Genomic DNA, 14,274 nt, shown 5'->3' on the forward strand with positions numbered 1-14,274 from the left:
CTAAATATCTGGAAATGAATGAAAATGAGAGTACAACATATCAGAACTTATGAGATGTGACAGAGGCAATGCTGAGAAGGAAATTTATTGCTGTAAATGTCTATATTTAAAAAAAAAAGAACAAAAAACTGTTCACCTGGGAACTAGAGAAAGAACTGCAAAACTAAACCTAAAACAAATAGAAGAGAAATAACAAAAATTAAAGCCAAAATAAACAAACTGGAACAATAGAAAGAATCAGCAAAACCAAAGGTTGGTTCTCTGAGACAATCAATAAAACTGACTGATCCCTAGCTAGGCTGACAAGGAAAAAAAGGGAGAGGATGCAAATAAACAAAATCAGAAATGGGGGGAGGGGTCAGGTCATTGTCATGGATCCTAAAGAAATTTTTTTTTTAAATCATGAGAGGATACTATGAACAACTGTGCAATCAAAAGGGAAAAAATCATGATCATCTCAATTGATGCTGAAAAAGCATTCTACAAAATTCAACGTCCATTTCTGATAAAAACATTTCAAAAGGTAGGAATCAAAGGTGACTACCGCAATATGATAAAAGGCATATATGAAAAAATGATAGCCAGCATTGTATTCAATGGTGAGAGACTGAAATCTTTTCCCCTAAGGTTGGGAGCGAGACAAGGATGCCCTCTGTCACCAGTGTTATTCAGCATTGCACTACAGGTTCTAGCTGAAACAGTCAGGCAGGAGAAAGGAATAAAAGACATCCAAATAGGAAAGGAAGAAGTAAAACACTCATTATTTGTAGATGACATGATTCTATACCTAGAAAATCTTGAGAAATCTATAACAGAACTACTTGAGCCAATAAAGGAATTCATCAAAGTGGCAGGGATACAAGATCAGTGTATAAAAATCAACAATGTTGTTATACAAAAGTAATGACCTAACTGAGGAGACAATTAAGTAAAATTCTCTACAAAATAGCAAATAAAAGAATAAAATATCTAGGGATAAGTTTAATCACAGATGTTAGGGACTTGTACTCAGAAAACCTCAAAACATTGCTAAAAAAAATCAAAGAAGATATAAATAAATGGAAAGACATTCCGTGCTCATGGATAGGAGGGTTGAATGTTGTCAATATATGTCAGTTCTATCCAAATTTATCTACAGATTCAATGCGATACTGATCAAAATTCCAATAACCTACTTTGAGAACATGGAACAATGTGTTATTAAATTCATTTGGTAGAGAAGGAGACCTCAAAAAGCCAAAGATATTCTAAAAAAGAGGAGCAAAGAGGGAGAACTAACACTTCCGAACTTTAGAGCTTACTATAAAGCCACAGTGGTTGACACGGCATGGTACTGCACAAAGTATTGACCAGTGGAACTGAATTGAAAGCATGGAGATTGACCATCAAATCTATGGTCAATTAATCTTCGACAAAGCCCCCAAATCCACTGAATTGGGACAGAATAGTCTTTTCAATAAATGGACTTTGGGAAAATTGGATATCAGTAGCCAAAAGATTGAGAGAGGACCCCTACCTTACACCCTATATGAAAATTAATTCAAAATGGATCAAAGACCTAAATATAAGAGCCAGTACCATAAAACTCCTATAAAAAAATTTAGAGAAATATCTTCAAGACATAGTAATAGGAGGTACCTTCTTAAACTTTACACCCAAAGTAAAAAGCACTGAAAGGAAAAAAATGGATTAAATGGGAACTCCTCAAAATGAAAATCTTCTGTGCCTCAAAGGAATTTGTCAAAAAGGTAAAGAGGCAGCCTACTCAATGGGAGAAAATATTTGGAAACCACATATGGGCTAAAGGTTTGATGTCCTGTATACATAAAGAAATTATACAACTCAACCACAAAAGAACAAATAACCCAATTATAAAAGGGGCAAAGGATATGAATAGACATTTCTCTGAAGAGCAAATGCATATGGCTAAAAAGCACATGAAGAAATGCTCATCGTCATTAGCTATAAGGGAAATGCAAATCAATACTACAGTGAGACATCACTTCATACTGATAAGAACGGCTGCTATGAAACAAACAGAAAACCGCAAATGTTGGAGAGGATGTGGAAAAAATTGGAACACTCATTCACTGCTGGTGGGAATGTATAATGTAGTGTTATGGCTACTGTGGAAGACAGTTTGGCAGTTCCTCAGAAAATTAAATAATGAGTTGTCCTAGAAACTAGCAATACTAGTGCTCAATATATATACCCAGAATAGCTGAAAGCAGGGACATGAACAGACATTTGCACACTATTTTTCATAATGACACTATTTACAACTGGCAAAAGATGGGAGCAGTCCAAGTGCTCATTCACAAACAAGTGGATAAACAAAATGTGTTATATACATATGATGGAATATTATGGAGCAGTAATTACTGAAGCACATGACAACATGGATGAATCTTGAGGACCTAATGCTAAGTGAAATAAAACAGACACAGAAGGATAGCTACTGTATGATTTCACTGCTGTGACTCTGATAAAGGCAACCTCAGAGGCTCATAGTGTAGATTACAGGGGACTTACACAGAAGTTAGAGATGGGTGAATGAATGGTTACCCAGTGAAGTTGAACTTAAATAAAGGGAAGAGATAGAAGTGATGATAATTCTTTAGGGGGATAATAAGTAATGTTGCCATACTTCAAAGGTTTGATCTTGTACAAAGAATTAATAATAGACTAATATTGCATGCTATGGTCTATAGTTAACTGGAAGACATCAGCAGTACCAAAACAATTTCAGGGGTAAATAAAGGTGGGGGGGTGCAGGGGAGACAAGAGATAGGGGGAGGTTTCAATTTGATATTTGGTGAGGCTGTGTTTATTGGTTCCTTGTCTCTTTGGACCAATGAAAACTGTTTAAAAATTCAGAGAGCTGATAATTTTAACTAAGTGAGGATACTGTAAGACATGGATTGTTTATTTCAGACATTACCCATGATGCCCAGTGTTTATAGGTCACAGTTCTATAAATATGATGAAATATTGTGCGACTTCAGAAAGGAACAAATTCGTGAGGCATGCAACAATGTTGAATGAACCTTGGGGACATTATGTTGTGCAAAATATGCCAGAAACAAAAGAACAAATATTATATGGTCTCTTTTAGAAAAAACTTGTAAGAAAATTGAAGCCTAGATTGTAGGCGTGAGTAGCAGTCACATTTAGACCAGAGCTAAGTGTTATGTCTGGTTTTTGTGATGTTGTACTGTATGTCTTTAACTTGGTATTTCCCTGGCACTTTGGGTACCTGTGTGACACCTAAGACACAGACTTGGAATTCTTGAAAGTCATCATTGCTACATACAACTGTTAAAGAAACCAAAAAAAGAGATGAGGCTTCAATTAGAGATAAGAACAAAAATGATATGATTGGGAATATGATAAATCAGAATACAGGATAACTTTTCCTACTGTATAAGACCAACGGAAAAGAGACTTATTTTGTCCAAAACCTTAATTTTCTGTTGCACACAATCTAGCCTAACCTGCCTGGATAGCTCATTTTAGCAACCCAGCACAAGGACCCCAAAGTGGGAATGAGGGTTTGTAATTCTATATAGCTTAATGTAATGCCCAGACACATCACCGAGTCTGTTGGGCAGATAATTTAAAAGTATTGGTCAAGTCCCTTGAGAGACTGGAGAAAAAATTATAGAACTTTCAAACTTTCCCATCTGTGAAATGCTGATACTATCTCAAACATTAGAAACTCCCAAGCTAAAAGGCCAAACCCTTGATCTTGTGGCTTGCTCTTATGAAACTTATTTCTGTAGTGGAGAAGCTAAGCCTACCTATAATTATACCTAGTAGTTGCTTCGGGAAAACCTCTTTTGTTAAGTCAGATATGGCCTCTCTCTCTAAGCTGAACTCTGCAAGGAAAATCATCACCCTTCCCACTACATGGGACATGACCTCTAGAGGTAAAAGTCTCCCTGGCAACATGGGACATGATTCCTGGGGATGGGCCTGGCCCTGGTGCTGTGGGATCAACAAATGCCTTCCTGACTAAAAGTGGGAAAAAAAATGTAACAAAATGGGGTATCGGTGGCTAAGAGAGTTCTAATAGATTCAGAAGGTTATTTTGGAAGCTACTCTTATGCAGGCTTCAGCTAGATATTGCTAATTGCTATGGTTTGCTAAACCCCAACCAAAATCATGCCAGTTAACCCTAAAGAATATCTAGGACTCTGAGATTCTGTAGAAGTTTCACTCACTAAATTTGCTTTCCAGAAACCTACAACCTCCAGATGGTTCCTAGGCCAGATAAGTCCTGAAACCCAGAGGGGCCCGGCTTCCTTGTACATCACCTCATTCCGTTCCCATCCTATATTGTTGACACCCCTTTTCAACACGAAAAAGTTAGAAAGGGCATATCCTAAATACCCCTAAAGACTGCAAGAAGGATCAAAGGAGGAGGAAGAGTTACATTAGAGAATATAGAATTTGACAAAGAAGTATGATTGCTGGATCAGTATATTGATATTTATTTTATCTCCAGTGTCTTGGAGAAGCTAGAAGAAAAAACTTGAAATTGTGGAACTGTAACACATGTCGAACTTTGAAATCTGTTCTATAATTACTTGTTAAAATGTACTTTGAAATTTATTGCTTTTTTGAATATATATTTCACAATAAAAAATGTTTAAAAAAAAGAAAAAGAAGAAAGAGCTAAAATTAAAGTCAACTGCACAGCTGGAAAGAACTAAAAAGGAATAGCAAACTAATCCCAAGGCAAGCAGAAGGAAAGAAATAACAAAGATTAGAGCAGAAGTAAATGAAATTGAGAATAAAAAAATAGAAGAAGAAAAGAGAAAGCACAAAGTTGTTTCTTTGAGACTCAGTAAAATTGACAAAACCTTAGCTAGACTGACAAAGAAAAAAAAGAGAGAAGATGCAAATAGGTAAAATCAGAAATTGAGAAGGGGGCACTACTGCTGACTCCACCAAAATTAGAAGGATCATAAGAGGATACTAAGAACAATTGTTTGCCAACAAATTAGATGAAATGGACAAAATCGGAGAAACACATGAACAAACTCCACTAACTCTGGAAGAAATAGAAGATATCATCTGACCAATTGAAAGAGATGAAATCAGTCATCAGAAACCTCCTAGCAAAGACTTTTCAGTACCAGATAGCTTCATGGTGATGTCCCAATAATTTCAAGAAGAATTAATACCAATCCTGCCCGAATTCTTCTGAAAACTGAACTGGAAGGACACTACCTAGCTCATTTTACAGGGCCCAACATCACTCTAACACCAAAGTTTGTTAATGATTCAAAAAAACAAAATACAGATTAACTTCTCATTTCTAATTCTAATTTCACTAGATGTGGAGAAATAGCAACACTCATCTGCTGTTGGGAATGCAAAATGGTGCAGCTGCTTTGGAAGACTATAGAGGTTCCTCAGGAAACTAAGTGTAGAACTGCCATATGATCCAGCAATCCCACTGCTTGTATATATTGAAAAGAACTGCAAGCAGAGACTCCGGAAATTTGCACACTGATCTTCTTAGCAATATTTTTCCCAATTACCAAAAGATGCAGCCAACCCAAAGGTCCATCAACCTATGAATGGATAAACAAAATGTAATGTACATATATACAATGAAATATTATTCAGCTGTAAGAAGAAATGGCATTCTGGTACATAGAATAAGATGTATGAACCTTGAGGACATTATTTTGAGTGAAATAAGCCAGATTGAAAAAGACATCACTGATATGAGTTAATTATAAATAGCAGATTTAGAATCTATAATGTAGCTTACCAATGGGTAAAATGGGGGTGGAGAAAGGGCAACTGATGCTTAATTTGTGCAGTTTCTGATTGTAAATGTTTGGAAATGGATAGTGATAATAGCCCATTATTGGAAATATAATTCATAGTGCTGTAGTATGTTGATGAATATGGTTGAAAGGGGATGTTTTGTGTTGTTTATGTTACTAGAAGGAAAATTAGAAGTTAAAATAGCATAACACGTTGAACCAGAAGGTATATGGTTAATAGCGTAAATATAAGAATGATCTTTTTATTATTAACACTTTTTTTTCCATACTGTACATTTTATCCATCATGTACAGTCAGTGGGTCTCAGTATAATCAGAGTTGTGCTTTCATCACCACAATCAATTTTAGAACATTCTCATTGTTCGAAAAAGAAAAATACCATACCCCTTACCCCTTTGTTTTTGACACTTAGTATTGTTGTGTTACCTTTGTTGCAGTTGATGGAATAATATTACAAATAACTGCTAACTATAGCCTATAGTTTGCTTTGGGTGTGTTTTTCCTATATATCACTCTGTTGTTACCACTTTGTAATAGTTAAATATAGTTGTTCTATTTCATGGAAGAATATTCTTATATTTGTGTTATTAACCACCTTAATTCTCCACAACAGTATTCATTATGTTATACAGTCCCATGTTCCGTCCTCTAGCTTTCCTTCTAGTGACTTATATGTCCCTGAACTTCCTCTTTTAACCACAATCATGCATGACTCAGCTTTGTTAATTACACTCATGATAATATACTACCATCTCCTCTGTCTGTTTCCAAACATTTACAATCAGCCTTGTTAAAAATTTTCCACAAATTAAGCACCAGCTTCCCATATGTGAATGTTCTTTCATGAACTATGACAAACATACAACACTGCTACAAGATGTTAATAATAAGGTGGTATATGGGAAAATATATACCTAGTGTAAATTATGGAACATAGTTTACAGTAATATTTTAATATTGTTTCATCAATTGTAAGAAAGTACCACACTAATGCAGGCAGTGTCAGTAATAGGGGGTATATGGAATGTATTTTTTACCTGACTTTTCCATAAACCCACCTCTCTAGTTAAAAAAAATATAAAAAGAATTTAAAAAATAAAATATAATAAAACAAGAAAAAGGGAAAAAGAAAGTTGGGCTTAAAACAGTGTTTAAAGAAGTAGAAATTGGCGGAATGGTGGAGTGGCTTATGTCATGTTTATACATAATCAATCTCAGCATTTGTTTAAAAGCCCTGTAATGTGAGGACATGAAAGACAATTCACAGAAGATACTCAAATATCTTATAGATACATATCTAAAAGTAACATATATATGCATCATAGTTGGAATTGTGAAGATTGGAAAATTCTAGTCTACCAGTAAAATAAATTATAAGTATATGAAGAAATCAAGTCCATAAAAATGTTTTCAAATAATAAAAATTATTTGAAAAGTGCTAAAGAGTTTGTGTTAAGTGAAGCAAGAGTTAAAATTGTTTATGTATGTGTGTATATACATATATATGTACTCTATGATCCCAAGTACATTTTAAAATTATATTTGGGCTTAGCTATAAGTGATTTTTATTCTCTTAATATTTTTCTGTGTTTTCAAATTTTCTCCAATGTATAGTAATTTTAAGAGTCAGGTGAAAAGCATGTATATTTTAAAGGGTAGTCTTTCTCCTGATTAACTATTGGTGACATAAACTAGTGCTAACTTTAAAATGAAGCAACATATTTGAGTCGAGTAAGTCCCAGTATTAAGAGCAAAAGAGTCAATGCCAGTAACTTTTAGAAAGTTTTTGTTTAGAAAATAGTGACTGAAATATTTTTATTTGTCCAGGTAAGTCTTAAGTGATACATTTGTTGTCTTTTTGACAACATAGTGCTTCTCCCAACTGTCAGCATGACATATAATCAAAATGTATTTCTTTTGATGATAATATCTTTTCTTAAAAACAAGAATGTTGAAAATAGGTTTTCACCATTTTATCTCATTTTAGTCATTCCAACAAAATAATCCAACAAAACATATTAGCAGTAGATACTTAGTAATGCCCTTTGGATTATTGTCTCTATTTAAAAATCCAGTATATTATCTATTTACTTTTAAATATTGTGCTTCTGATTTTAGGCTTCATATATTGGAACAGCTTTTGGACAGTATAAAGCACACAAAAGGAGCTCGTCAGCAAGTAGTTCAGTTACATGTTGTTTCTTCCTTTTCTAGTTTTTTAAAGGTAATCTTATTTTTTTAATATTTATATATTTGCTTGTTTTTTTGTTTTCTTTTTTCAATGTATGGCCAAATAAGGGGTCTTTTAAAGAATTTTTTTTTTCATTTTTCTTAATTTTCCTTTTGCTTTTTTTCTCCTTGTAAAACTTGTTGGTTGGAAATCAAACTGTAAGCTTGGTGTAGAACCATCCTTCTGAGTTTAAATATCCTAGACAAGGATTTGACAGTCTGACCTGTGGACCACATCCAACCTGCTGCTTATGATCTGCTGCTTATTTCCTTGTGAACAAGGAAATTGTTTTAAATTTTTTAATGGTTGAAAAAAATCCAAAGAATATATTTTGGAACATAAGAAAATTATATGAAATCCACATTTCATTGTCCATAAATATAGTTTTATTGGAATATAGCCACACTGATTCATTTATATATTGTCTAGAATTGCATTGATGCTACAGCAACAGAGTTGAGTAGTAGCAATAGAGAACATTTGGTCCTCAAAATCTAAAATATTTATTCATCTAGCCCCTTTAGACCTACTGACTCAGAACTTCTCTGTATTTGGAAATTATTGGAAATAGTTGTGGATAAAAACTAAATGGACTTTAATTTGGTCCTTGTCTTAGCTTAAATAAATGAATATATGTAGGTTATATTACTTCTAGTATTCAGTTCTTAAAATCTTTTTTCTTCATGGCAACCCTTATCTGTTATTCTCTCTCGGCACTCTGCTAGAGATTTATGTGGAATATAATTGTTTCTGAACCTTCATTGAGTATCACTAATGGGTGTTATAAATGAAAACAATTTCTCAGATTCTGAATAGCTACAGAAAAAGGAAAACTCCTTTTCTATAGGGAGCAAGAATTAAATGATTGATGTAAACCTTATTCGCAATCAGTGGCATTAATAAAACAAGTTGTATCTAGCTTTTATGTGACCAAGTGATTGTAAAAAACCTGTGACTGACACTCCCTTTATCCAGTGTATGAATAGATGAATAATACAATAAAGGGATGCATGAAAAAAAAAGATAGCCCTTAATTGGAAGAAAAAATATTTTGTCCCTGATTAAATTTATTTGTGTGTTTTAAAAAAAAAATTCACATTGTGATATATATCTATATTTTTCATAATTATTTCCACTTGATCCTAATTATAATACCCTCAGTGAAATTAATGAGATTTCATATTTAATCAGATACCATTTATAAATTCATGGTATGGGCTAAATGAGTTTTAAATTTTGTCAAGTTGTAATTGCTTTGAAACTTTTTATACTTAATTTTTTGGGTGTACTGTTTTCATACTTGGTTCTCTGTATTATTTTCTGTAGTTTTAATTTGATTATTTTGCTGATTCATATGAAAGAAAATTTTATAACAAAATATACATAACTTAAAAATCACTTCTAGTACCAACCTAGTTCCATGATATACAAACTCTACTTTTGTATGATTTTATCCCTTCCCTTTTATATTATTATTGTCTCAGATACATCTTTATACACTGTAGGTCCATTAACTTAAATTTAAAATAGTTTTTTTTTATACATTTGCCTTTTAAGTCATCAGTGGACTTAAACCAAAAGTACAATGATGCCGGACTTTATATTTACCTATGTAGTTACCTTTACCAATGTGCTTAATTTCCTGTTGATTCAGGTTATTGTCTAATGTCCTTTTATTTCAGCCTGAAGGACTCTCTTTAGCATTTCTCATAGGGCAAGTCTTCTGGTAATGCATTCTCAGTTTTTATCTGTACAGGTCTTGATTTTTGCTTCATTTTGGAGTATACTTTAATGGATTGGAATTCTTGGTTGACAGATTTTTCTTTAAGGACTTTAAGTGTGTCATCCCAATGTCTTCTGATGAAGAAATCTGTTAATCTTATTGGGGATTCCTTATATGTGAGAAGTTGGTTCTCTTGCTGCTTTCACAGTCCTTTCTTTGTCTTTGTATTTTGACAATTTCACTATAGTGTATCTTTGTATGGATCACTTTAGACATTGTTGAGCTTCCTAAATGTGTTTATTTGTGTTTTTCATCAGATTTAGAAAGTTTTCAGCCATTATTTTTTAACATACTTTTTTCTTCTCCTTTTTCTCTCTCTCCTCTTTCTGGGACTCCAGTGATCCATGTGTTGGTATGCTTAATAGTGGTGACCCACAGATTCCTCAGCTCTGTTCATTTTTCTTCATTATTTTTTCTTTCTGCTTCTCACTGAATAATTTCAATCATTTTATCTCCAAATTTCTGATCCTTTCTTCTGCTTGTTCAAATCTGCTATTAAATCTAGTTTTTCATTTCATTTATGGTACTTTGCAGCCACAAAATTTGTTTCTTTTTAGTGTTTCTGTGCCTTTATTTTGTTCAAACAACATTTTCCTAATTTCCTTTAGTTCTTTGTATGTAGATTACTTCAATTAATTTAACATATTTAAAGCAGTTGACTTAAAGTCTTGGACCGGTAGTTCCAAACGTATGAGCCTCCTCAGCAATGGTGTCTGGCAAATCCTTTTTTCCCTGTGAATGGGCCATACTTTCCTGTTTATTTGTGTGTTGTATAATTTTTTGTTGAGAACTGGGCATTCTGAGTATATAACTCAGAATTCTTATTCTCCATCTTCTCTGGGATTGCTAGGGTTTGGTTTTCTTATGGTTGTTTTGGTGGTATTGTTTAGTGCTAAAGCCATCAACTTGTAACTTTTCCAAATTATTTTTGCTCCTTCCTAAATGGAGAATAGAAAGGGAAAAGAGTGGGTAAAGAAAAACTAAGTTCTGTTTCTTTTAAGATTCTTCTACTCTTTTTGCCAGTGTGGGATTGAAACAGTGGCCACTCTCAGAGCTGGCCCCTCTGCCATCTGAAGTAGCTGATGAAAAGTTGTGATCAGTGACCACATACCCCTGAATTTTAGAGGACTGGGTCCTTGTAGCCAACATTGTCACCAGCATCCTGCACCAAGAACCCAGGGTTTAGTCCCCACTGTTGCCGCCATCCACTTGGTAGATGAGGGCTGGTAGCCACTGCAGACAGGGTGAAAATTCATCGATATTTCCTGCATTTTACAGTCTCTTCCTTTAACTCTTCCCTCCATGCTGCAGTTTTCTAGTAGACTTCAGACTATCGTAATAGGCGATTCAGATAGTCCCTGCCAGTTCAGTAGTTGTTTTGGTAAAGGGACTGATTCCTGGAGCTTCTGTTCTATCATCTTCCCACAATCTTCTATACCTTTTTTTTTAACCAGTAGATTATAAGAGCATTTTTAGGCCACCTCACATGCATGTTGTAAAAAATTATTTCATTATATTACATTTCTTTTTTTTTTTGAAGGCATTATTTAATATGAATATAGTTTTAGTATGAATATTTAATTTTAGAAATGCTCATACCAACTAAACTTTTAACCTATTTAGAAAATAAAATGAATATTATTTCTTAATACTGTAATCTGAACATTACTTAGCTTGGTTTTGTTATCAAGAGTACATTTATCAGCTGTGATCACTTTACTCTTTTGGACAGAAGTTCCAAGTGTTAGGGAATTAATATAAATGACAACTTAATTTAAAGAATTATTCTTTATTCTTTAAAAAAATCCATTTTCACCCCAGAAGATCATAATTTTCAGTACTTGTGCCTTCTGTATTTAGTCATCTAAGCCTCAAAACAGTAATCTATATACAGATTACAAGTAATTGATTTTCCATGTATGTATGGACCAAGACTGCTAAGGAATCAAAAAAAAGAACTTAAGGGTTCTTCAGATGGTGGGTTTGTTAATGATTCTCTTTTCCTATTTTATTTTGCCCTTTAGGAATTTTTTATGTAGAAAATAACTGAAAATCAAAAAGTAAGCATGCATCTTGGCATGGATTTAAAAACTGAAAAATCTAAAATGAAAATCAGATAAGTGGAAACCCAAAATAAAAAAAATAAATAAAGACCATGAGGATATTATGCCTGTAAGGACTCTTAGTATTTACTAATGTATTTTTTTATCATAAGAATTATGATTTTTTTAAGTGCTAGAATAATATAGGGCCTATTGAAAAGGTTGAGACGTAAAGGGATAGCACTAAAACCCCAGAGGAGGGAAATGAACCACTTGGCTCCTGTTGCATTTGGTTTTTCACTTTGAAACTACTCTTTTTACATGCATTTTTTTTAAACAGAAAAAGGAAAAAATTTCAATAAAATAATTCCTTTCAGTGTGTTCCTGATTCTAATATCTTTTTCATTGGTAAAAAATATATAAATGAGATGAGCTTTTAATAGAATACAGTTGTTGCATTTATGATTTATTGTTTCTAAGTAAAATATAATAGGCTCCTTTGGTTATTTATTTTACAGAAATCTCTATTAATATGCTTCTGAACACATTTATACTAATGATTGTGGTATTGTTTGTTGGAGGTTTAAAATTCTAAAATACCTTGTGAAACAATATTAAATTGTATTTATATATTCAGCATGGATTTTTTATTGTTGTTGCTCTGATTTTTTAAAAGTAGTAATCCAAGTGTAAACATATTTAGTTAACCAAAATATACATTCCAAACTGGATAAGAAAATTTACTGTAGATGTAAATTTGGATTGGTCTTCACATATTTCAGTACGTGGCTGGCTCCAAGGGAAGTTTAGGTCCAGAAGAAATGAGAAGACCTGCCCTAACATTAGTGATGGGAGCCCTAGAAAGTCCCAACCCTCTTTTGAGATGTACAGCTGCAGAGTTATGGGCTAGATTAGCCCAAGTGGTTGATGATGGAGCTTTTACTGCTGGATTAGCTCAAATTAGCTTTGACAAGTAAGTGAATTTCTTATTTAATCCTAATGGGCTATCTGTCAAAATTGGGTATACTTCGCTGCTTTGTTGGAACTAGTGAGGTCTTCAGTCTGAGATTTAATGCAGAAAAGAAAATTGATGAATATAAATACTTTAAAATAAAGGAGAACCTCATTGGTCTACTGGTCTTGGAACATAAAACTATTATTGCCTCAGTTTCAGTCTTTATATAATGAGAGAAAAGTCACTATCTATATAGGGGAAATATATAACTGACCATCAGTGGAATGGACTCTGGTATTGTGAGACATAAACTGAATTGTTACTTCTACTGCTAACTAACTCTTTGACCTTAGATAGGTTTCTTAATCCTCTAGGCCAAGTTTCCTCTAGTCCAATAGAAGAATGTTAATATTTCCCTAACTGCTTAAGAATGTTAAGGTCTATGAGATAATAAATATGAAAAGCAAATAAATAAAACAATTGCCAATGTAAGTTCATGATAGTTGTGTTAATAATGGTGGTACTACTGGTAGCACCTTGACTACTAGTCTTGTATGTCTGATTTGGTTAAAGAGTTTAAAATTTGGAGTCAGATTACTAACTTGCTTCATGTCCCAACTCTACCATTTAAAAGTTAGTAAGTATTTGAGAGCTACTTAAGCTATCATTTTGGTTTCCTCATCTAAAAGGGTGCTGATAATAGTGTGAACCTCAGGGTTGTTTGGAGGGTTAAAAAAGTACTACAGGGCCGCGGTGGCTCAGCGGGCAAGAGTGCTTGCCTGCCATGCCGGAGGACTCCGGTTCGATTCCCGGCCCCAGCCCATGTAACAAACAAACAAACAAACAAAAAATAATAAAATAAAAAAATACTTTAAAAAAAAAAAAAAAAAAAAAAGTACTACATGTAAAAGGCTTAAGTTAATGACAGAACATAGAAAATTTCTGGTAAATATTAACTTGTTACTTCTAATTTTAAAATCAAAGTTCTTGATTTGAAATGGTCGCATTTGGAATTATATCTGCAGTGTGGCAGTTTTAAAAACCTAGCATAATGATTAATAATGATGCCTGCCTTATAAATTTAGTTTTGTGTTACAGTCAATTCTCCTTATTAATGGTGGTTATATTCTGTAAAGTTCCTGTGTAAACTGAATTAACAAATATTGAGCCATTATTCCTAGGGGAAACACGGAGTTAGGTTCCTATAAGCTCTTGGTCACAACAGTTTTGTAAACTGATCAATATATTACCTTGTTTTATGTGTATTTCAATTTAAAGACATCTTCTTTAATATCTGCTGTTATTTCATTAATATTGAATTGAAACCTACAGCCCTGTACCTCATGCCTGAATGTGCCTTATCTGATACATTTATTTTCTCTGTAAAGCATATCACATCCTTCTTGCACTTAGGAACTCTAGATAGCACTTCTACAGGGCTTGGGGATTATATGAAACA

General features: G+C 33.4%; 1 protein-coding gene across 6 annotated transcripts in view; it reads left to right on the plus strand.

The window, feature by feature from the left end:
• The window catches only part of HEATR5A (HEAT repeat containing 5A), a 216,380-nt gene that overhangs the window by 124,765 nt on the left and 77,341 nt on the right, over positions 1-14,274 (plus strand). For all 6 annotated transcript variants that reach the window (XR_013162228.1, XM_077127002.1, XM_077127001.1 and 3 more), the window contains exons 17-18: positions 7,924-8,029; positions 12,643-12,833. Coding sequence is in view for 5 of the 6 variants with exons in the window: in XM_077127002.1 (XP_076983117.1) it covers positions 7,924-8,029; positions 12,643-12,833 (297 nt within the window). In the remaining variant the exon portion in view is untranslated. The remainder of the gene's footprint in view (positions 1-7,923; positions 8,030-12,642; positions 12,834-14,274) is intronic.

The sequence above is a fragment of the Tamandua tetradactyla genome, chromosome 14, assembly GCF_023851605.1.
Source record: "Tamandua tetradactyla isolate mTamTet1 chromosome 14, mTamTet1.pri, whole genome shotgun sequence".
NCBI lineage: Eukaryota > Metazoa > Chordata > Mammalia > Pilosa > Myrmecophagidae > Tamandua > Tamandua tetradactyla.